The following is a 25,332-nucleotide window of genomic DNA, read 5'->3' as shown; positions in this document are numbered from 1 at the left end:
CAGAGCTAGATGCAGAAAAAAATTATATTCAGTTTGCAACCTCATGGAGGTCAGTATAGATGGATTAATAGAACAAGACCCACACACAGCTAGAAGCCCAATATTTTTTCAGAGGTAGATGCAGAAAAAAATTATATTCAGTTTGCAACCTGATGGAGGTCTGTATAGATGGATTAATAGAACAAGACCCACACACAGCTAGAAGCCCAATATTTTTTCAGAGCTAGATGCAGAAAAAAATTATATTCAGTTTGCAACCTGATGGAGGTCAGTATAGATGGATTAATAGAACAAGACCCACACACAGCTAGAAGCCCAATATTTTTTCAGAGCTAGATGCAGAAAAAAATTAGATTCAGTTTGCAACCTGATGGAGGTCAGTATAGATGGACTAATAGAATGATGCTATGCCCAAAAGATTTTACTTCACTAGGTGCAGTAAAAAAATTGGTATTCTATACACAGGTGGTATATCTTGCAACACAGATAGGCTACTCCACTGACTAACACTCTCTGCAATAGGCCAAAAAGGATTAGCTTTGCTAGATTCAGCCAAATGCTGTGAAAAAAACTTGCACAGCACTGGCACAGACCTGCCTGGCAAAAACTGATAGGAACTGATGTAACCTAGTCCTGAAAAGGACTCCAATTACAATTAGTCTTTACTCCCACAACCTATCTATTTAAGAGCACAGACCTGCCTGATAAAAGTCGTAGGAAATGCTGTAACCTAGTCCTTAAAAGGACTGCAATCACAACTATTCCCTACTCCCAAGCTATCTGTATATTTGTGCGAAAATTGGCTTGAAATTAACAAGGTATAGCGCACACAGCAACAGCGGTGCCGTCTAACACGCAGCTGCAGCAGTGAGAAAATGGTGGCGACGGGGAAAATGGCTTGGTCTTATAGGGCAAGGACATGTGACATACACTGCCAATGACACATGCCCTTGCTTGTGTGAAAAAAAGCACTTCGCTCCGTGTGTGCGCTGCTGATAGGCTGACAGATTGCACCTCCCCACTGTAAATGCGGGAAAGAGAAAAAAAAATGGAGATCTTCATTGTTCCTGCAGAGATCCATCCCCTGCCCCTCCCCCCACCCCGCTGTACACTCAAACTGCGTATTAACATTAATTTTCATCATTACTGAGAAAAAATCCAGTTATGATTTTGGTGCACGAACAGTTATCGAACATAACCTCGAACAGCCGAATTTTTCTCAAATTGTTCGTGTTCGCCGAACGGCTCGAACACCGCCCAAAACAGCTCGAATTTGAGATTGGCGAACAGTTCGAGTAGAACAACGCTCATCTCTAGTCTTGATAGACGCCTTCGGGATAGACGGGTGAGACCACCTTCTCCGGGGCCTTCTTGTCAAGGTTTTGTACCTCTGCCGAGGGAGCGGTCTGGGGTTGAGCCAGTACTGGGGGAGGTATAGGTACGCATGCAATTAGAGGGTCTCTAAACCATACATCTCCCCGGAGATTCGCAGGAAAAAAGGCGTATTTTTTTTTTGTGGGAAAAAGGGACATTTTATTGGGATCTGTCCTTCAATTCCTAAACAAAAGGAGTCTCGATTAACTCTTGGTAGTCTGGAGTTGGATAAACAAGAGGTGCATTTGTTACCAACCTGCAGTTCCCACTCTGTTCTGTCAGCAGAGGTGGTGCTAGAGAGCAAAACCGAGAAAATTTCTGTGTTTGTTGACAGTGCAGCTGGAGCATGGTTGATGCTGAGTTTGTGAAAACTCATGGTCTTGTTTGCTGTGCTTTAGCTGAACCTATTTCCATCTTTGCCGTCGACTCGGCGCCACTTGCACAGAAAGCATTTACTCAGATTGTACATAATGTAAAACTGAGGGTGGGGTTAGTTCATTGTGAAATATTCCCTTGCTATGTCCTGAACAATCTTCCCACAATGATTGTTTTGGGTTTTCCTTGGCTTGTTAAACATAATCTGTTGGTGAATTGGTAAGCCGGGGAGATTACTGCCATGAGAACTGTTTAGATATTTCCCTTGCTACTGTCTCTACGGAAATATTACCTGCTTTTCTGTCTGATTTTAAGGACGTTTTCTCTGAGAGGGGGTGTCAGGATTTGCCTCCTCATCGTGCTTACAACTGTTCTATTAACCTGACCCCCGGAGCTAAACTATCGAAGTCCAAACTGTATAATCTTTCTGGCCCTGAGTGACAAGCAATAAAGGATTTCATTGCAGAAAGTCTGGAGAAGGGACAGACCCTCATCTTCGCCCGTGGCGGCAGGGTTCTTCTTTGTGAAGAAAAAAGATGGCGGTCTACGTTCCTGTTTAGATTTCCGGGAATTAAATCAAATTACCATCTGTTATCCATACCCTCTTCCTCTGATTTCTGATTTGTTCAGCCAGGTTGTAGGAGCTAAGGTATTCTCCAAGTTGGATTTAAGGGGAGCCTACAATCTGGTTAGAATCAGAGAAGGGGACGAATGCAAACAGCGTTTAATAACCCGGAAGGACATTTCGAGAGTCCGGTTATGCCTTTTGGTTTCACCAAAGCACCTGCAGTATTCCAGCATTTCATAAATGATATTTTCCATCATTTGGTGGGGAGGATTGTGGTGGTCTATCTGGATGATATTTTGGTTTACTCATCTGATTTTGAGACACATCGGGGGCATGTTAAGCAGGTGCTCCAGATATTAAGAAATAACAAACTTTATGCCAAACTGGAAAAATGTGTTTTCGCTGTTCAGGAGGTGCAGTTTTTGGGGTACTTGTTGTCATCTTCAGGTTTTCGAGAAGATCCGTGCAGTCCTTGATTGAGAACGTTCCGAGAACCTGAAGGCTCTACAATGTTTTCTGGGCTTTACTAATTTTTACCGGAAATTCATCCAAAATGACTTTGTTATTGTGAAACCCCTTACTGTCATGACTAAGAAGGGGTCTGATTTTTCCAAATGATCGGATGCTTCCCTCCAGGCTTTTTCTTCCTTAAAGAATCATTTTGCCACTGCACCTATACTCAGTCAACCCAATGCTTCCCAACCCTTCATTGTGGAGTTTGATGCGTCGGATGTCTGGGTTGGGGTTGTGTTGTCTCAGGGTCCATCCCCTGGTAAATGGCTCCCATGCACCTTCTTTTCTAAAAAATTGTCTTTGGCTGAGAGAAATTATGTCGTGGGTAATAGGGAACTTTTGGCGATCAAAATGGCTTTCGAAGAATAGCGATATTGGTTGGAGGGGGCTGTCCATCCTATTACTGTTATTACTGACCATAAGAACCTCACACATCTCCAGTCAGCTAAACGTCTCAACCCTAGGCAAGCTAGATGGTCCTTGTTTTTTACTAGGTTCAATTTTGTTGTCACTTTTCGTCCAGTGGTCAAAAATATCAAGGCTGATGCTTTGTCCCGGAGCTTCACTGGTGGTGGTGACCATGAGAACCCTGCCCCAATTTTGCAGAAAGGGGTAGTCTTTTCGGCACTGTATCCTGAACTGCAGGGTGAGATGTTGGAGGCTCAGGGGGACTCCCCTGCCTCCTGCCCTTCAGGAAGGTTATTTGTACCATCTAATCTGCGCCGCAAAGTAATTAAGGAACATCATAGCTCTGTGCTTGCTGGGCATCCAGGTAGTAAGGCAACTGCGGACCTCCTCTCTCATCGTTTTTGGTGGCCAGGGTTGTGATTGAACATGTAGCTGCTTGTAGCATTTGCGCGCATTCTAAGATTTCGCATACCCGTCCGTCTGGTACTCTTCTTCCGCTACCTAGTAGGCCATGGACACACTTGTCCATGAATTTTATTACTGACCTACCGGTTTCTGCAGGCAAAATGGTGATTTTGGTGGTAGTAGATAGATTCACTAAAATGGTTCACTTCGTCGCATTGCCTACACTTCCATATGCCAAGACACTTGCTCAGGTGTTCATAAACGAGATTGTGAAGCTTCACGGGGTTCCCTCCAATGTGGTTTCAGATCTGGGGACCCAGTTTGTTTCCAAGTTCTGGAAGGCATTCTGTTCTCGACTGGGGTGCAGCTGTCCTTTTCCTCTTCCTTCCACCTTCAGTCGAATGGACAGACTGAGCGTGTCCATCAGAATTTGGAGACCTACCTCAGGTGTTTCGTCTACTAAAATCAGAAGGATTGGGCATCCTATTTACCGCTGGCAGAATTTTCCATTAATAATCATCGTCAAGAATCCACTGGCAGGTCACTGTTCTTCCGTGCATACGGTTATCACCCACAGTTTGGTACCTTTAGAGGAGGAGGAGCTTCAGGAGTTCCTGAGGAGGAACGGTTTGCTTCGTCGCTCTCCTCGGTATGGCAGAGTGTTCTGAGTAATTTAAAGATCATGGGAGACAGGTATAAACGTATTGCTGACAGAAAACGCTTGCCAGGTCCGGACCTGAATGTGAATGACTTTGTGTGGTTGTCTACTAGGAATATAAGATTGAAAGTTCCTTCTTGGAAGCTGGGACCTAGGTTTATTGGTCCCTATAAAATAACCGCCATCATTACCCCAGCAGCGTTTCGTCTTGAACTTCCTCAGGCCCTTAAGGTCCACAACGTGTGTCACAGGTCCTTACTCAAAAATTATGTGGAACCTCTAGAGCCCTCACCTCTACTACCGCCCTCAGTAATGGTTGATGGAAATCTGGAGTTTCAGTTTCGAGGATTGTAGATTCTCGTCTCCAGCGTCGTTTTCTACAATACTTGGTGTACTGGAAAGGCTATGGTCCAGAGGAGAGGATGTGGGTTTCAGCATCAGAGGTGAACGCTCCCAGATTGGTTCACTCATTCCACACCTCTTATCCTGAGAAACCCGGTCCTGAGTGTCCGGAGTCCACTCATAGAGAAGGGGGTACTGTGACGGGTGTGTCAGAAGTGACAGACAGTCGCCTTGCAGTTGGTTGCAGAAGATCTCTAAGTTTGGCATTACAGACATCTTCTTAGAGGTTGTCTCTAGGACCCAGCGGCTACCTTCCTCTGGCTAATTAACTCCCTGACCTGGGTGTATAAATACCTGGTGTGTTCTAGAGGGAGGTGCTGGCTATATTCATTCCTACTGGTGAAGGCTTTAGCAAGAGCAGTACTTTGTCCTCTCAGGAGATTGAGGATGTGTGCACATTTGTTTGGAGTCGTCTAAAGCTAAGCAATTTCCCCCTGTTTGTCCTTCCTTGATCGACTAGTGCACATCTCATCCCTTCCCTAGCCTTAGCCAAACGCCAGGGAAAGACAGGGCGAGGTACGCGTGCAGCAATTGGTGAAGAGCCAATACAGGGACTTAAGGGGAGACAGGGTGATGCTAGATCAACCTAGGAGGTCTCCACTTCCCCCCCTTTCACTAGAGTCTGGGCTCCCTTTCCCTCTTCCTTTTGTGTTGCACTAAGTCTTTCCCACACCTTGAGTGATAGTCAGGCAGTGGAGCTACTGAGGTGAGGAGACGTGCTGCAGAGAGATTTTTTTTTAAATCAGTGAGTAAGTGGTGGCCATAATACTTTATACTCTATGGAGCTGCATTTTACTATATGGGGGCTGCATTTTACTTTATGGGGGCTCTATTTTACTCTATGGGGCTGTGTTATACTCTATGGGGCTGTACTATACTCTATGGTGGCTGTACTATACTCTATGGGGGCTGCATTATACTCTATGGGGGCTGCATTATACTCTATGGGGGCTGCATTATACTCTATGGGGGCTGCATTATATTCTATGGGGGCTGCATTATACTCTATGGAGCTGCATTATACTCTATGGGGCTGCATTATACTCTATGGAGGACTATGGGAAGTGCATTATACTATATGGAGGACTATGGGCAGTGTATTGTACTATATAGAGGACTATGGGAAGTGTATTTTACTGTATAAAGGACTATGGGAAGTGTATTATACTATATAGAGGACTATGGAGGGTGCATTATACAATATGGAGGACTATGGGGTGCATTATACTGTATGGATGACTATGGGGGTGCATTATACAATATGGAGGACTATGGGGTTTATATTATACTATATGGAGGACTATGGGGAGTGTATTATACTATATGGAGGACTATAGGGCACTTTATACAATGTGGAGGACTACAGGTGTGCATTATACTATATAGACGACTATGGGGTGTGCATTATACTATATTGAGGACTATGGGGTGCATAATACTATGTGGCGTACTATGGAGTGCATTATACTAAACGAACAAAATGCCGCCTATTCATCGAGTGATTGGATTGTTTATGCCAGAACAAAAATCGTTGTTCTCAGCAGCACATCACCCGGTGTAAACTGCAGATGTGCTGCAGATAACATGATACTGTATGGGGACAGATTATTCTATTAGTGATTGTTCTGTGCTCATCATTCTTCCCCAGCCAGTGTAAAGAAGCCGGGAAACAAGCGCCGAACAACTTCAGTATTGTCAATCGCGTTCGTTTAGCGGTCTGAAGTTAGCGCATGTAAATATAACCAAAATGTTTCTGCGTGATGGTGCAATATGTCAGCATTTGGGGCCCCACTTTTAACTTTTGCCCAGAGCCCCACTTTGTCTAAAATCTGGCCCTGCCTACAGGACAAAGTTGCTTAGGACCAAAAATGTGAAAGTTTGGTATTTTTTAGATGTTTGTGCTGCGGTGGGTTGCACGTCGTATTAAATTCCCATTTACAATCATTAGATACCATGTTGCAGAGCAGCTGTTATCATTGCATTGAACCTCACATTGGTTTGTAGCCCTAAACGAAGCCTTTGACAAGTGTATTAAGATAAGTTCACTCAGATTTTTCTTTACATGTTTTTTAAGGCTGAAAAATCTGCATTTTTAGCACTTTTTGGTCCTTGTTTTTTTTACAGTTGTTGTGTATGGGGTGTTTTTTTCAAAGAAATACAACTCAAAAATTAACTTGTTGCTTCATTTTACATATGGAAAAATGCATGAAAGAAAAAACACCATGTGCACTCTAGGCGTGTATTCCCATTGAAATTAATAGGAAGATTATTCAGAGAGTGTTTAAAATATATTTTTATGTGGATTTTTCCATGTCAAAAAACATACCCATACACAAAACAGCATCAAACAAGCACAAAAATACATGTTAAAAAAAGTGTGGATATTGCAAGGAAATATTCCAAATCACTTTTTTTCAGCTCATAAGAAATTGTCAATTTAACTGTTTCTGCCCTCTGCTGGTGAAGCTGAAGAATTTCTGCCTTGGTTTGGAAAATATATTCAGCAAAAATAATGAATATACAGATAGAGAGGGAGGTGAATATTATAATGTAATTATATATATATATATATATATATATGGATATATATATATATATATATATATGGATATATATATAATTATATCATAATTATTATTTGCTCTTTTTTCATTTAGTTTTAGGTGTTTGTCACTTGTTTTTTATTTTCACCTTATTCTTCTTTAAACTTGCACATTTTTTTCTCTATTTTATATGTATTCGCCTGTTTTTTTTGTTTGTTTGCTTTTCCTGTTTTAATGCTAAACATTGTGGGCGTGGTTTGAGGTTTCCAAATGTTATCAGCTTGATCATAAGTTGTGACTTTGTGGTTAAAATGAAAAATACATGTTTAATATCTCAGCCTCCTTTTTGTCCTCTACAATTACAGTACAGACCAAAAGTTTGGACACACCTTCTCATTTAAAGATTTTTCTGTATTTTCATGACTATGGAAATTGTATATTCACACTGAAGGCATCAAAACTATGAATTAACACATGTGGAATTATATACTTAACAAAAAAGTGTGAAACAACTGAAAATATGTCTTATATTCTAGGTTCTTCAAAGTAGCCACCTTTTGCTTTGATGACTGCTTTGCACACTCTTGGCATTCTCTTGATGAGCTTTAAGAGGTAGTCACCGGAAATGGTCTTCCAACTATCTTGAAGGAGTTCCCAGAGATGCTTAGCACTTGTTGGCCCTTTTGCCTTCACTCTGTGGTCCAGCTCACCCCAAACCATCTCGATTGGGTTCAGGTCTGGTGACTGTGGAGGCCAGGTCATCTGGCGTAGCACCCCATCACTCTCCTTCTTGGTCAAATAGCCCTTACACAGCCTGGAGGTGTGTTTGGGGTCATTGTCCTGTTGAAAAATAAATGATGGTCCAACTAAACGCAAACCGGATGGAATAGCATGCCGCTGCAAGATGCTGTGGTAGCCATGCTGGTTCAGTATGCCTTCAATTTTGAATAAATCCCCAACAGTGTCACCAGCAAAGCACCCCCACACCATCACACCTCCTCCTCCATGCTTCACGGTGGGAACAAGGCATGTAGAGTCCATCCGTTCACCTTTTCTGATCGCACAAAGACACGGTGGTTGGAACCAAAGATCTCAAATTTGGACTCATCAGACAAAAAGCACAGATTTACACTGGTCTAATGTCCATTCCTTGTGTTCTTTAGCCCAAACAAGTCTCTTCTGCTTGTTGCCTGTCCTTAGCAGCGGTTTCCTAGCAGCTATTTTACCATGAAGGCCTGCTGCACAAAGTCTCCTCTTAACAGTTGTTGTAGAGATGTGTCTGCTGCTAGAACTCTGTGTGGCATTGACCTGGTCTCTAATCTGAGCTGCTGTTAACCTGTGAATTCTGAGGCTGGTGACTCGGATAAACTTATCCTCAGAAGCAGAGGTGACTCTTGGTCTTCCTTTCCTGGGGCGGTCCTCATGTGAGCCAGTTTCTTTGTAGCGCTTGTTGGTTTTTGCAACTGCACTTGGGGACACTTTCAAAGTTTTCCCAATTTTTCGCACTGACTGACCTTCATTTCTTAAAGTAATGATGGCCACTCGTTTTTCTTTACTTAGCTGCTTTTTTCTTGCCATAATACAAATTCTAACAGTCTATTCAGTAGGACTATCAGCTGTGTATCCACCAGACTTCTGCACAACACAACTGATGGTCCCAACCCCATTTATAAGGCAAGAAATCCCACTTATTAAACCTGACAGGGCACACCTGTGAAGTGAAAACCATTTCCAGTGACTACCTCTTGAAGCTCATCAAGAGAATGCCAAGAGTGTGCAAAGCAGTCATCAAAGCATAAGGTGGCTACTTTGAAGAACCTAGAATATAAGACATATTTTCAGTTGTTTCACACTTTTTTTGTTAAGTATATAATTCCACATGTGTTAATTCATAGTTTTGATGCCTTCTGTGTGAATGTACAATTTTCATGGTCATGAAAATACAGAGAAATCTTTAAATGAGAAGGTGTGTCCAAACTTTTGGTCTGTACTGTATATCGCTATATACAATTTTTAGGTTATTTCGGTTAAAGAAAAAAAATAAAGATTTTGGGGCAAAAAAGTTAACAAATGTCACAAGACAAAAAAAGAAAAGTGACTTAAACTATGCACAATCACTGTATCGCGCCCTGGGACTTATCTTGCTCCTCTACATGCATTTTCTCAAATATGAAGATCATAAATCAGATATTCCACAACAAAATCAACTTTAGGATACTTATGATTGTTTTCCCTCAATTTGTAAAATTTTCTAGCAATATAAACTGTTGTTTATGAAGGCAATGGGCAGAAGGGTGAGCAGTTGTTATAGAGCAGCTTTCTGTTCAGTCCCATAGATGGGGTGGGCTCAAGCAAGGACCACCTTCATTAATAATACTTGTATTCTAGATAACCTCTTTACTTTAAAGAGACGTTTGCGCCAGAATTTTGTCATGAAATGCCTTGAATGTTGAGAAAAAAAATTTACGCATCTCAAAATTCCCCAAAACTTTGCAAATTTTGCCATTTTTGCGTCAGTCCAAAGTGGGCAGAGCTGGGGCAGGACATGTTGTGGTGATGCCTGCCCATAAATTACACCACGGTAAAATTTCTGACAGTGGCACATGACAGTTGTAAGATTAAGAGGCATAAGCCTTCTATAATTTGGCACATCTAACTCCAGTGGTGCCTTCTTTAAGACTGGCGTACAATTGCCAGTCTTAAAGAGAATCTGTCAGTAGGATCAACACTCTTAAGAAGCCAATATGGGCATGTAGGTCATGAAAAGTTGGACAAAATGATACTTTGATATCTGAGATACGATTTCTTATTCCAGAGGAATCTACATTTTTCTGATATGTAAATGAGCTGATAAAATCTATGGGCCGGACATAGATCTCCCTGAGAATCTTCCTCCAGAGCTTATTTTAGGAAAGGGGGCATTACCAGTGTGCGACATGTAGATAAGGAGAGCAGACTGTCAGTCATTACATGTCTCACACTGCCCCCTTTCTTTTAAAATAAGCTCTGGAGGCAGATTCTCAGGGAGATCTATGTCCGGCCCATAGATCTTAACAGCTCATTTACATATTAAGAAAAACATGGATTTCTCTGTAATATAATATCGGATTGCAGATATCAAGGTATCATTTTATTCAACTTTTTATCACCTACATTCCCATATAGACGGCTTAGGAGGATTGCTTCTATTTACAGATTCCCTTTTAATGAGTTGAATTTGGAGAAACAATTTGTTACTGTATATTAGTTTTGTTGAGCTATTTACATAGTTCTTGTTTCATTGGTTTATTGCAAACAGCGGAACGTTGGTAAATTTTGCCAGTAAACTTTCTGCAATAGGGGTTGAATAATTTTGATTGCAACTGTAAATATTCTATTCAGCCGGTGCCCTCCTCCCAAGGCTGCCTATAGGCAAAGGCCAACTGTGCCAATGGGTAAATCCATCCCTGGTCGTGGCAATGCAATTTATCTATTTGTAATTTACCATAACTGATGTGTAAAATGAAGACAATGTTTTAAGTGGCTGTGATATGAAATACAGATATAATGTAGTATTGGGACATTGATGTGTATTAGTTTATTGCTTGCGTGATTATCTCATAAAACCCACTTGTCTGTTGTCTTTCAGGTCATGGATTGTACAATGCCAGTGATCGGTGAACACCAAGTGGAGGATCGACAACTAATAGCTGAATTAGTTGTAGACAAGATGAATTATGTTTTGTCGAAAACTCCGATTCCCTCTCCGCAAAGACCAATGGCAACCGCACAGCCACAGGTAGCCATGTACTATCTAAAAAAACATTAAAGATATTGCCCAGGAATAATACTGTATATTGTTGACCTATTTGTAGGATAGGTGATCAATATCAAATTAGTGAGGGTCTGAAACCCGGCATTCTCACTGATCAGCTGCTATCTGCTCCCAGGAATTGCACCTTATTTTCCATTGCCTTCAATAGGAGATATGTGTAATAAAGCTCGGTTCATGGTAGCCTGCCATTTTTCAATAGAGCTTCCAGATACAGGCTTTGCACAAACCAGTCCACTTACCAGGTCCAGAGGAACCCTGGCCTTCACCCATTATCCTCTATACAGGGATTTGGATTTATGCAGAGTCCCCTGAGTTACATCCACAGAATGGCTGCTGGCCGATGGAGCAAGCTGGCAGAGAGAAGGTTTGTCAAGCCGGGTCATTTCCTGGATGTCAAAGTCAGGGACAGAATTGTTTTCAATAGGGCTTCCAGAGACAAGCTTTGCACAAGCCACTCCACTTACCAGGTCCAGAGGAACCCTGGCCTTCACCCATTAACCTCTATACAGGGATCTGGATTTATGCAGACTTCCCTGGGTTACATCCACAGAATGGCTGCTGGCCGATGGAGCAAGCCGGCAGAGAGAAGGTTTGTCAAGCCGGGTCATTTCCAGGATGTCAAAGTCAGGGACAGAATTGTTTTTAATAGGGCTTCCAGAGACAAGCTTTGTACAAGCCACTCCACTTACCAGGTCCAGAGGAACCCTGGCCTTTACCCATTAACCTCTATACAGGGATTTGGATTTATGCAGACTTCCCTGGGTTACATCCACAGAATAGCTGCTGGCCGATGGAGCAAGCTGGCAGAGAGAAGGTTTGTGAAGCCGGGTCATTTCCAGGATGCCAAAGTCAGGGACAGAATTGTTTTCAATAGGGCTTCCAGAGACAGGCTTTGCACAAGCCACTCCACTTACCAGGTCCAGAGGAACCCTGGCCTTTACCCATTAACCTCTATACAGGGATCTGGATTTATGCATGGTCCCCGAGTTACATCCACTCGCTGCCGGCTGGTGGAGCAAGCTGGCAGAGAAAAGGTTTGTCAAGCAGAGTCATTTCCAGGATGTCAAAGTCAGGGACAGAATCGGGAGGCAATCCGGTAAATAGAAAAATAAGGCAGGGTAAGTAACCAAACACCATGAGTTTCCACAGTGCAAGGTGCTAGACACAGCAACAGACAGGAGTAGAAAAAACTACTTGTGGCAGCTAGAAGTTAGCTGCTGGGGTTTTAAATAGGGAGTGCCCCTGCCCAAAGCTCACAGCACAGAGGTGATTGCAACAGATAATTAGCATCTTGTAGCAAATCATAGACTCCCTGTCATGGCAGGAGTCCAACTCCCAGCCACACATATGTAAATCAGGACTGGACCTGCATACCACAATGCCACCGGCAGTGCAAGTGCGGCACCACCTAGTGGCAGAAATTATAGGAGAGGGTTCAGATACAGACGAAACAAAAGGTGCAGTACCTGGGAACAGCCACTAAACAACTTATGGAGCTGTGGCATTGTGACTCCGTACATTGTTTACAGCCAGCACTTATACCAGCTGATTGGTGCTGCTGGACCAGCAACAATCTGAGATTGATGACCTATTCTACATGTATCAGTATGTTAAGGGGAATTTATACTACAGGATAATTGTGCAGTGTTTCCCGATTAATTGTGCAGTGTAAACAGGCTGACAAAAATGCTCGTTCGTAGGGTGAAATGATCTTTTGATTTGCATAAAAGATCATCGTTCTCGGCAGTGCATCATCCTATGTAAAAATGACATTTGCTCCCTTCAACAATGGCAGCCTATGTGCACTGAATGGTCTATTACTGATCACTCTAAATAACTACCTATAACTACCTTGTGTCTTGTTGCTGTGCTCATTCTTGCTATGGTGAATGACCTGTAACATGAAACTGTTTTCCACAACCTCACCTTTTTAGCAGAGTTTGGCTGTTCCTCACCCAGTTTTAAGCCTCCTACACAGCCATTTCCGTTTCATTTAATGGCTTTGTTTCAACACTGCATATGATGATCATTATCACGTTTGATATAATTGGTTATCAAACATCTGACTAAAATCCTACAAAATCCCTGACTTTGTGCAACCTGAACTAGAAGAATTGATGCTGTGTATTTAAATTTCTCTTGTGGGTACGTAGAGTTTTATGTGGGGATTTCCCCATAAAATTGCGGAAAATACACCGGTAAAAAAAACACACTGAAACGCTCTAAAAAGGCATGTAATTCACACATGACTCCATCAATAAAGTTTTACCAGTAAATATAAAAAAAGCAGCTTTTTGTAAAATCATGACGAGACGAAAAGGGCAGCGTCAAAAACGAGATAAAAACGCAATGAACAAAAAAAATGCATTAAAAAATGCAATAAATAATGCAAACAACCTAATTTACTTAAGGCTATGTTCACACGTTGAGTGTTTTCTGCAGATGTTTTTGCAGCACAAAACAGAATGTTAGCAGGAAAAATGCATAAAATGATTTTTTTTATTTGTATTTTTTTATGCATTTTTACTTGCATTTTCTCCTATTCATTTAGATGGGTGAAAAATGCTGCGGAAATCCTGAAAGAATTGACGTGCTGTAGATTTGAAAAAACGCTTGGAGGGTTAAAATCTGAAAGGAAAAAATAGGCAGCCTGTCCATGAGATTTCAGAGATCTCACTCGCTTTTATGGTACTGTGAATCACTGTGTTTTTTGCCCACTAAAAAAGCAAAAATGCAGGGTGTAAACAAGCCCTACTAAGTGCAGAAATGGTGCAAAAAAATCTGCAACATCAAAAACTCACCAAATACTCATCCTGGGAATGTAGCCTGAATCGGAGCGCTCCATATTAAGGCCACGTTCACACGTTCAGTATTCGGTCAGTATTTTACATCAGTATTTGTGAGCCAAAATCAGGAGTGGAATAGTCAGAGGAAAAGTATAATAGAAACACGTCACCACTTCTGTATTTATCACCCACTCCTGGATTTGGCTTACAAATACTGATGGAAAATGCTGAGCAAATACTGAATGTGTGAACGTGACCTTATACTCAGAATGGACCCCACTGAGTGCTCTACCAAATATTATAAACTTGTAGCATCATACAGATACAGACGGGACCCTTCATTATAAAGTACTATGTTTTACTCTAATGCGGCTTTTCAGAAAAAGAATGGGAGATTTTGTTAAAGAGGACCTATCATTGGGTCAAAATTGAACATTTTTTCCACTTATTTTATTTCCGTTGCTCCTCTGAGTGTGCTGATCATTCACAGAAAATAGAATAAAAATCCTAAAATCAGATAATGAAAAGAGATTAGTAAAAAAAATTGTATCACTGTCTGGTTTGAATTAGTGAAAAAAATGTAGGTGATATGAAGATGATGCTTTCTCAACTGATTGTCCAACTGGTGGGACCACATGACTCTGTACAATGGCCCCCTAGTTCGGAACTTCTGGTTGTCCAAGTGGGACTACATAGCCGTGTACAATGGCCCCCTAGTTAGGAACTTCTGGTTGTCCAAGTGGGACCACATGGCCGTGTACAATGGCATCCTAGTTAGGAACTTCTGGTTGTCCAAGTGGAACCACATGGCCGTGTACAATGGCATCCTAGTTAGGAACTTCTAGTTGTCTAAGTGGGACCACATGGCCGTGTACAATGGCCCCCTAGTTAGGAACTTCTGGTTGTCCAAGTGGGACCACATGGCCGTGTACAATGGCATCCTAGTTAGGAACTTCTGGTTGTCCAAGTGGAACCACATGGCCGTGTACAATGGCATACTAGTTAGGAACTTCTAGTTTTCTAAGTGGGACCACATGACCTTGTACAATGGCCCCCTAGTTAGGAACTTCTGGTTGTCCAAGTGGGACCACATGGCCGTGTACAATGGCCCCCTAGTTAGGAACTTCTGGTTGTCCAAGTGGGACCACATGGCCGTGTACAATGGCATCCTAGTTAGGAACTTCTGGTTGTCCAAGTGGAACCACATGGCCGTGTACAATGGCATCCTAGTTAGGAACTTCTGGTTGTCCAAGTGGAACCACAAGGCCGTGTACAATGGCATCCTAGTTAGGAACTTCTGGTTGTCCAAGTGGAACCACATGGCCGTGTACAATGGCATCCTAGTTAGGAACTTCTGGTTGTCCAAGTGGAACCACATGGCCGTCTACAATGGCATCCTAGTTAGGAACTTCTAGTTGTCCAAGTGGGACCACATGACCGTGTACAATGGCCCCCTAGTTAGGAACTTCTGGTTGTCCAAGTGGGACCACATGGCCGTGTACAATGGCCCCCTAGTTAGGAACTTCTGGTTGTCCAAGTGGGACCACATGGCCGTGTACAATGGCATCCTAGTTAGGAACTTCTGGTTGTCCAAGTGGGACCACATGACCGTATACAATGGCATTCTGGTTAGGAACTTCTGGTTGTCCAAGTGGAACCTTATGGCCATATACAATGGCACTCTAGTTAGGCACTTCTAGTTGTCCAAGTGGGACCACATGGCCGTGTACAATGGCCCCCTAGTTAGGTACTTCTGGATGTCCAAGTGGGACCACATGACCGTGTACCATGGCACCCTAGTTAGGAATTTCTAGTTGTCCAAGTAGGACCACATGGCCGTGTACAATGGCCCCCTAGTTAGGAACTTCTGGTTGTCCAAGTGGGACCACATGGCCGTGTACAATGGCACCTTAGTTAGGAACTTCTGGTTGTCCAAGTGGGACCACATGACCGTGTACCTTGCCACCCTAGTTATGAACTTCTAGTTGTCCAAGTAGGACCACATGGCCGTGTACAATGTCCCCCTAATTAGGAACTTCTGGTTGTCCAAGTGGGACCACATGGCCGTGTACAATGGCATCCTAGTTAGGAACTTTTGGTTGTCCAAGTGGGACCACATGACCGTATACAATGGCATTCTGGTTAGGAACTTCTGGTTGTCCAAGTGGAACCTTATGGCCATATACAATGGCACTCTAGTTAGGAACTTCTAGTTGTTCAAGTGGGACCACATGGCCGTGTACAGTGGCCCCCTAGTTAGGTACTTCTGGTTGTCCAAGTGGGACCACATGACCATGTACCATGGCACCCTAGTTAGGAATTTCTAGTTGTCCAAGTAGGACCACATGGCCGTGTATAATGACCCCCTAGTTAGGAACTTCTATTTGTCCAAGTGGGACCACATGGCCGTGTACAATGGCCTCCTAGGTAGGAACGTCTGATGTCAAATGATGATTTTGAAGGTAATACTTCACTTTTATGTGAAAACTCATGTGACAATTCTCTACCTTGTTGTTTTGTTTGCATGTTGCATAACGAAGACCCTGCCAAAGAATTAACGGATAAGGCCATTTCACCCCTTGTTCCTAATCAATCATCTAGGAGGGTGGTGACATTTGCAAAATGCTTGCTCTAACTTGTGACATGCTGAGCAGAAATTTGGGGGCCACACTACTTTCCTCTGGTCTTAATTCGTTTAATAGATGCCCCAATTTAGAGGTGTCCATCACCTTAGCAAATCCCTAATTATCACATTAGTTCTGCAGTGTCATTGTTACTTTTGTGATTGTTGTTGGTGTTTGCAATGCATAGATCACATCACCGGTAAGGATTCATAAAGGTTAAAAGAGATTGTCCACCTTTTGGGGCTTAAGTACATGTATTCGGGGCTAATAATTATTTGTGCAATTGGGTTTAATTAAAATGTTTGCATCGTATGGCTTTTACCGGCTCTCTGTTTCCCTTACATTTAATTTTGATATCGTCTATGGTCATAAATCAGCTGAGATGAGCCAACAAAAAAAAAAATATAGATAAGAGTTACAAACTGACCCTTAGTCCACGAGAATGCGCTCACTAACAGATCCTCCGTTAACTCATTCTGCAGCCACCAATAGACAGTGAACAATGCAGGCTACAGAAGGCAAATTATGTGAAATTTTTAATTATGAAATGATTTTTAACCCCAATTACATGCATTTAAGTAAAAAAAAAAGAAAACAAATTGTCCCCAAAGTTAGACAACCCCTTTAGGCAGTAGCATTGTGTCCTGAACTGGCTACCAGCGATGTAGAATAGATTATAGGTGAAAGTAATCTTAATTACCATACAGAGGATTTGTTCTATATTTTTTTGTTCTATAGATGACATGAATAGTTTTTCTGAGAAATATTGGGTGTCATTCACAGGATGATCTCTAGATGGCACTTTAAGACTACAGTTAAGTAGTCACAGGACAACAAAACCTTCACACTCCTTATCTATTAACTGCTAAAATATTTATAGCCAGAACTGTTTATCTCTTCCATAATAACTCTGCTTTTCATCACCTGTCTTACCTATTGCATTTTTTGTGTGTCTTATTGTATTCAAATATGTGACTCTTCAGATTTTGTGGTATACTATGCCTGATGAAGAGACCTGAGCAGTCGTGAAAGCTTGCAATTTGTTACCATCTTTTCAGTCAGCCATTAGAAGGTATCAACCACTGAGGACTCTCAAATCTAAACAGTTAAGTCTAGAAATTTTTGGAGAGTGACCAAATCTTTGTGATTTAGACTCTGCATGTCACTACTTTTTATTAAAAATTTCTGGTTTAATTAAAGGGGTTGAACAAAATATCCTAATAATAACCATTCTTCTACAAAGCCTCCTCATTTCAGGGGCTCAAAAGTAACTGGACAATTTGACTTTACTATAAATAAAACGTTCATTTTTAATACTTTGCTGAGAATCCTTTGCAGGCAATGATGGCTGAAGTCTGGACGCCATGGACATCACCAAACGCTGGGTTTCCTCCTCTGTGATGCTTTGCCGCCTTTACTGCAGCTGACTTCAGTTGTTGCTTGTTTGTGGGTCTTTCTGCCTTAAGTTTTGTCTTAAGCAGGTGAAATGCCGCTCGATGTGGCTGAGATCTGGCGATTGACTCGGTCATTGCAGAATATTTTACTTCTTTGCCTTATAAAACTCCTGGGTTGTTTTTGCAGTATGTTTTGGGTCATTGTCCATCTGTACTGTGAAGCGCCGTCCAATCAACTTTGCTGCATTTGGTTGAATCTAAGCAAAAAATATCGCCCTGTAATCTTCAGAATTCATCCGGCTGCTTCTGTCTTCAGTCACATCATCCATAAACACTAGTGGCCCAGTGCCACCGAAGCCATGCATGCCAATGCCATCACACTGCCTCCATCATGTTTTACAGAGGGTGTGGTATGCTTTGAATCATGAGCCGTTCCAAACCTTCTCCATATTTTCTTCTTCCCATCATTCTGGTACAGGTTGATCTTCAAGAATGAAGAATGGTTTTCCAGAACTGGACTGGCTCCCTTTGACGTTTTTTGGCAAAGTCTAATCTGGTCTTTCTAAAGTCTTCTCTTTATGGTAGACTTAGATACTGAAACACCCACTTCCTGAAGAGTGTTCTTCACTTGGGTGGATGTTGTGAAAGGGGTTTTCTTCACCATAGAAGGGATTTTGTGATCAACCACCACTATTTTCTTCCGTGGACGTCCAGGCCTTTTTGAGATCTCAAACTCACCAGTGCCCTTTTTTTTTGCAGAATGTACCAAATTGTTGATTTGGCCACTCTTAACATTTCTGCTATCTCTCTGATAGATTTCTTCTTTTTTCAGCCTAATGATGGTCTGTTTCTCTTCCATTGAGAGCTCCTTGACCTCATGTTATGGGTTCACAGCAACGGTGTCCAAATGCAAATGCCACACCTGGAATCAGCTCCAGACCTTTTATGTGCATAAATTGATGATGGATTAACAAGGGAAAAGCCCATGCAGTCCATTAAGGAGCTTTTGAAATAATTGTCCCATTACCTTTGGTCACTTTAAAAAGAGACAGCAACATATTAAAGAGCTGTAATTTCTAAACCCTTATTCCAGTTAGGATGTGAATACCCTCAAATTAAAGCTGAGATTCTGCACTTTAAACCCATATTTATTGCACAGCTGTATCTTAAATATGTTTCAGTAAGCAGCTAAAATGCCAAAACTTGTGTCACTGTCTAAATAATACTGGACCAAAGGATATGTTGTGTAGTAAGCTATGCATCAGGCTCTACTGCAGAATCCAGTTTATTGCTAATGTAGCAGGGAAACAATTAAAGTGGTTGTCAGGCCTTTAAAACTAAATTTATCAAGCTACAGGGATGGCTTAAAGATAAAAAAAGAACTACTCACAGGTCGTAACTCCTACGGATCGAGTGCAAGCTATATTCGTGAGCAACATCTTTAGCCGTCTGACTGCTGATGCCTATGATTGACTGCAGCGGTCAAGTGACTGTGACATTAGAAGCAGAGTTGCAATGATCTATGTTACCTCTATATAAATAACTAAGTATCCATCTTTCACAATACAACCGATCACTGTCACAGCTGACCTCCTCCCCCTCCCTGCACAATGATCTCTGCATGGAATACTGAGCATGTCTGGAAAAACACTTCCAAAAAAGTCAATGAGTCAGTGCTACTCTATTGTTTCCTATGGGCTAAAGCATATCTCAAAATGTACAAGCTGCAGGAATAGTTTCAAATTAATAAAATTAGGCATAGTCATCAACCCTAGCCCCATGGATCCAGTGCCGGCCTCTACTCTGGTCTGCAGGAAGCGAACACATCATATTTTTTGGTCACTTGACCACTGACACCTGTGACTGGTGAAGTGTTCAGATGACGGAAACAGAATGGCATCCAAGTCATATTCACCTGCCCGTGTCTAAATTTTTTTACAGCTCCGACAATAATACAGTATATATATATTTTTTAATTTATCCAAGATCCACTGTGGCTGACACTGATATCCTGGGCACTGTGGCTGCATATGTAATGTTGATCACTATTACGTTGGGCACAGTGGCTGCCATTTCTAGATAAGCGTATTATACATACGTGTGCTGTCTGGGTTCAATTCTTTATCACCCGGCTGTTAAGATGAGAGGTTTTTTAAAAAATCACAATGTGCACTATTCTCTTCCATTTTTCGGGTGAGACTTGCCCAAAAATAACCAAAACATCCCATACGGACCATCTGCGCTGCATTTGTTTTTTACCGATACGTTGTGATTAATAATATAGGAAACTGTATTTGGTTTTCTAAATGTCTTTAAGTATTGATGCTACGGATGCTAATTGGATGTAAAAAACAAACATATGAATGACTCGCGGATGGAATATGGATGAAAGTTTGCTTTTTTTTTTTTTTTCTGGATAAAAATTGGATGATTTTTCATACTTTCGGCTGAACCCGGCCTTTAAAGGGGTATTCCCATCTCCAAGATCCTATCCCAATATGTAGTAGGTGTAATAATAATAATATTAGCAAATACCTCCAATTAGAAATGTAGTATAGTTTTTCTGATTCGCTATGTCTCTTTCCTCATGTGCAGGACAATGCTGGACCTTGGGTATCCATGGTTACGACCACTGATATAGTGACAGCTAGTTGCTATTGGTCATAACCATGGATACCTAAGGTTCTACAATGCCTGCACATGAGGAAAGAGACCTAGCGAATCAGAAAAACTATACTACATTTCTAATTGGAGGTGTTTGCTAATATTATTATTATTACACCTACTACATATTGGGATAGGATCTTGGAGATGGGAATACTCCTTTAAGTGAAAATAGGTAATTTTCCATCCCAGTTATGTGGCATTATGACTGTCAATCTTATGTGGGCCACCGTGGCTGTCCTTGGATGTCCTTGTTATGGTGGACACTTGCTGTTAGTGTTGCGGGGGCACCATGACCGGCACTGTAAATGGTAGTAAACAATCTACGTTGTTAAGTTTTATTACTTCCCTATGAAATAGTACAATTTATGTAACCTGCATAGAGTGAACTTCAGGACAGTTTTGACCAGTAGGGGAGGCTCTTCATCTATGTTTAATATATGATGGTACTATATATATTATATAAATCTTCTGTTCACAGGATTTACTGTAGCAATTTCCAATTAAAATATTACGTGCTTAAGAAGATACTTTGCTCCATTCACTAACTTTTCCGCTGCAGATTTTTACAACAAATCCATAAAATTTACCCGTTAATTCACCCACCAGAGGCCGAAAGAGTGTTCTTTTTTGCCTCATGATGGTTGTATATGGTGGCATACTTTTTTTTTTCTTTTGCATTGTGAACAAAGACTGGTGTATGTCTCTGAATGGCTATACAGTGGCGTATATTGGCGGTATATGTTGTGGAAATATGGTGGTTGTTCAGTTGTTTTGGCTCTGCCATCAACATCTTTACTCTATACCTTACAGTATATACACTGCTCAAAAAAATAAAGGGAACACTTAAACAACAGAATATAACTCCAAGTAAATCAAACTTCTGTGAAATCAAACTGTCCACTTAGGAAGTAACACTGATTGACAATCAATTTCACATGCTGTTGTGCAAATGGAATAGACAATAGATGGAAATTATTGGCAATTATGAAGACACAATCAATAAAGGAGTGGTTCTGCAGGTGGGACCACAGACCACATCTCAGTACCAATGCTTTCTGGCTGATGTTTTGGTCACTTTTGAATGTTGGTTGTGCTTTCACACTCGTGGTAGCATGAGATGGACTCTACAACCCACAGAAGTTGCTCAGGTAGTGCTGCTCATTCAGGATGATGCGAGCTGTATCATGAAGGTTTGCTGTGTCTATCAGCGTAGTGTCCATAGGCTGGAGGCACTACCAAGAGACAGACCAGTACACCAGGAGACGTGGAGGGGGCCGTAGGAGGGCAACAACCCAGCAGCAGGACCACTACCTCTGCCTTTGTGCAAGGAGGAACAGGAGGAGCACTGCCAGAGCCCTGCAAAATGACCTCCAGCAGGCCACAAATGTGTATGTGTCTGCACAACCGGTTAGAAACCGACTCCATGAGGGTGGTATGAGGGCCCAATGTCCACAGATGGGGGTTGTGCTCACAGCCCAACACCGTGCAGGACGCTTGGCATTTGCCACAGAACACCAGGATTGGCAAAGTCGCCACTGGCGCCCTGTGCTCTTCACAGATGAAAGCAGGTTCACACTGAGCACATGTGACAGACGTGACAGAGTCTGGAGACGCCGTGGAGAGCAATCTGCTGCCTGCAACATCCTTCAGCATGACCGGTTTGGCAGTGGGTCAGTAATGGTGTGGGGTGGCATTTCTTTGGTGGGCCGCACAGCCCTCCATGTGCTCGCCAGAGGTAGCCTGACTGCCATTAGGTACCAAGATGAGATCCTCAGAACCCTTGTGAGACCATATGCTGGTGCGGTTGGCCCTGGGTTCCTCCTAATGCAGGACAATGCCAAACCTCATGTGGGTGGAGTGTGTCAGCAGTTCCTGCAAGATGACGGCATTGAAGCTATGGACTGGCCCGCCCGTTCCCCGGACCTGAATCCAATTGAGCACATCTGGGACATCATGTCTCGCTCCATCCACCAACGTCACGTTGCACCACAGACTGTCCAGGAGTTGGCGGATGCTTTAGTCCAGGTCTGGGAGGAGATCCCACAGGAGACCATCCGCAACCTCATCAGGTGCATGCCCAGGCGTTGTAGGGAGGTCATACAGGCACGTGGAGGCCACGTACAATACTGAGCCTCATTTTGACTTGTTTTAAGGACATTACATCAAAGTTGGAGCAGCCTGTAGTGTGTTTTTCCACTTTAATTTTGGGGGTGACTCTAAATCCAGGCCTCCATTGGTTAATAAATTTGATTTCCATTGATGATTTTTGTGTGATTTTGTTCTCAGCACATTCAACTTTGTACAGAACAAAGTATTCAATGAGAATATTTCATTCATTCAGATCTAGGATGTGTCAATGTGCTTGCGGCAATTAGGCAATATTACTTGATGACTTGATGTAGGGTTTTTTTCTGCCATTACTACAACCCCTTTATTATTTTGAGCAGTGTAGATATGGTAGCTTTGTATTATTTCCGTTAAGCTATAACTAAAATGAACTTTTTACTTTTTTTTAACGTCTTCAAGGTTTCCGAACCCTGATGCGGTTAATAGAAGTGACACAAGACAGAACGTGTGCACAGCAATGTCATTTTTACACTACTGTGCATTATGTTCATTTTTTGCAGCGCCTTTCAGATGGATTCCATGCGGAATCTGCTTGAAAAAGACATCATGGGCACATAACCCATGTGCACTGAAATGTCTTTTTATGTGGCCCTTTTGGGCAGAATTCACCTGAAAAAGATGTTGTGTGCGCATACCCTCATTTTCATCGTTTTTTCTCGTATGCAAAAAAAAAAATGATGGAGGTTTCTACCGGTTCTCTTATCAAACAAGATGTCCGATTGCTTCACGGACCCATAGACTTGGTGAGTTTTATCCGTGACTCGGCTCAAAAGCGGACACGTCTTCATGTTTTGGTGAGGAAAAAGTACACGGACATGTGAACAATGTCACAGACTATACAGGGTATGATTTCTATCAATGAAAAACCGGACAGAACTCATGTGTCAAGCACTAACGATTGAATGAACCTTCATACACCCATGGTTCACTTCAGATCCCAAGTTGCCACAACAGAGACTGAAAAGACTGAAGTAATGAACTCCGTTCCCTTCAGCACCATGTTGATGGAAGGATAAAAATTATTCTTACTGACCAGGTTCTTCTACTTATGGCTGACATTTCTCCAGATGGACTATCAGAATGACAAATGACCATCACAGAATAAAGCCTCATTCACACATCCAATTATTCAGTGTACGAGAAAAATGGACCCATTATCCTGATCAGACTTTGATGGTCCGAGTGTCATCTGTTTTTCTTATGCGTAGAGAAATGTTTTTCTTCTTCTCCATTCTGACAGTCTGTCAAAATCGGACCGCACTCGGTTGTCATTCGATTTTTTCACAGAACCATTGACTTATATTGCTGATTTTTATCTGCGAAAAATCAGGGACATGTGAATGGTCCCATAGACAACCACAGGTAGGAGTGCTATCCAAGAAAATCACTGAGGGCACTCGTATGAGAACATCGGACGTCTTCATGAGCCCTAAAGAAGAGGAGAAAATCACTGATGAAACACTGGCAAAAATCTGATCCAAAACACTGATGAAAAGTGGATCGTTATTTGCATACGAGAAAAAACACTGATGTCTGAATGAGGCCTTATCTGTAGACCCAGTCCTACCAAGCACATATAGATCAGCTCCTTGATCAGCGCACACTTTAAGAATCGCATATAATTTGAATTTTCTTCAAGGTCAATGTGCTTGCGGCAATTAGGCAATATTACTTGATGACTTGATGTAGGGTTTTTTTCTGCCATTACTACAACCCCTGGCAAAAATTACGGAATCACCGGGCTCGGAGGATGTTCATTCAGTTGTTGAATGTTGTTGAAAAAAAGCAGATCACAGACATGGCACAAAACAAAAGTTATTTCAAATGGCAACTTTAGGGCTTTAAGAGACACTAAAAGAAATCAACATTAAAAATGTGGTACTCAGTAAGGGTAATTTTTTTCAGACCAAGCAGAGGGAAAAAATTATGGAATCACTCAATTCTGAGGAAAAAATTATGGAATCACCCTGTAAATTTTCATTTCCAAAACTAACACCTGCATCAAATTAGATCTGCTCGTTAGTCTGCATCTAATAAGGAGTGATCACAACTTGGAGAGCTGTTGCACCAAGTGGACTGACATGAATCATGGCTCCAACAAGAAAGATGTCAATTGAAACAAAGGAGAGGATTGTCAAAGTCTTAAAAGAAGGTAAAACATCACGCAGTATTGCAAAAGATGTTGGTTGTTCACAGTCATCTGTGTCTAAAATCTGGACCAGATACAAACAACATGGGAAGGTTGTTAAAAGCAAACATACTGGTAGACCAAGGAAGACATCAAAGCGTCAAGACCTGAAACTTAAAGCAATATGTCTCCAAAACAGGAAATGCACAATAAAACAAATGAGGAACGAATGGGAGGAAACTGGAGTCAATGTCTGTGACCGAACTGTAAGAAACCGCCTAAAGGAAATGGGATTTACATACAGAACAGCTAAACATAAGCCATCATTAACACCTACACAGAAAAAAACAAGGTTACAATGGGCTAAGGAAAAGCAATCGTGGACTGTGGATGACTGGATGAAAGTCATATTCAGTGATGAATCGCGAATCTGCATTGGGCAAGGTGATGATGCTGGAACTTTTGTTTGATGCCGTTCCAATGAGATTTATAAAGATGACTGCATGAAGAGAACATGCAAATTTCCACAGTCATTAATGATATGCG

At 41.9% G+C, this 25,332-nt stretch overlaps 1 protein-coding gene across 1 annotated transcript in view; it reads left to right on the top strand.

The window, feature by feature from the left end:
- Positions 1-25,332, top strand: part of SYN2 (synapsin II) — a 360,272-nt gene that overhangs the window by 296,495 nt on the left and 38,445 nt on the right. The window contains exon 10 of the mRNA XM_073644500.1: positions 10,875-11,024. Coding sequence (XP_073500601.1) covers positions 10,875-11,024 — 150 coding nt within the window. The remainder of the gene's footprint in view (positions 1-10,874; positions 11,025-25,332) is intronic.

The sequence above is a fragment of the Phyllobates terribilis genome, unplaced genomic scaffold (assembly GCF_046119375.1).
Source record: "Phyllobates terribilis strain yellow unplaced genomic scaffold, ASM4611937v1 Scaffold_8__6_contigs__length_399053987, whole genome shotgun sequence".
Lineage (NCBI taxonomy): Eukaryota > Metazoa > Chordata > Amphibia > Anura > Dendrobatidae > Phyllobates > Phyllobates terribilis.
Note: the sequence above shows the minus strand (reverse complement) of the source record. Positions and strands in the feature narration are given on the sequence as shown.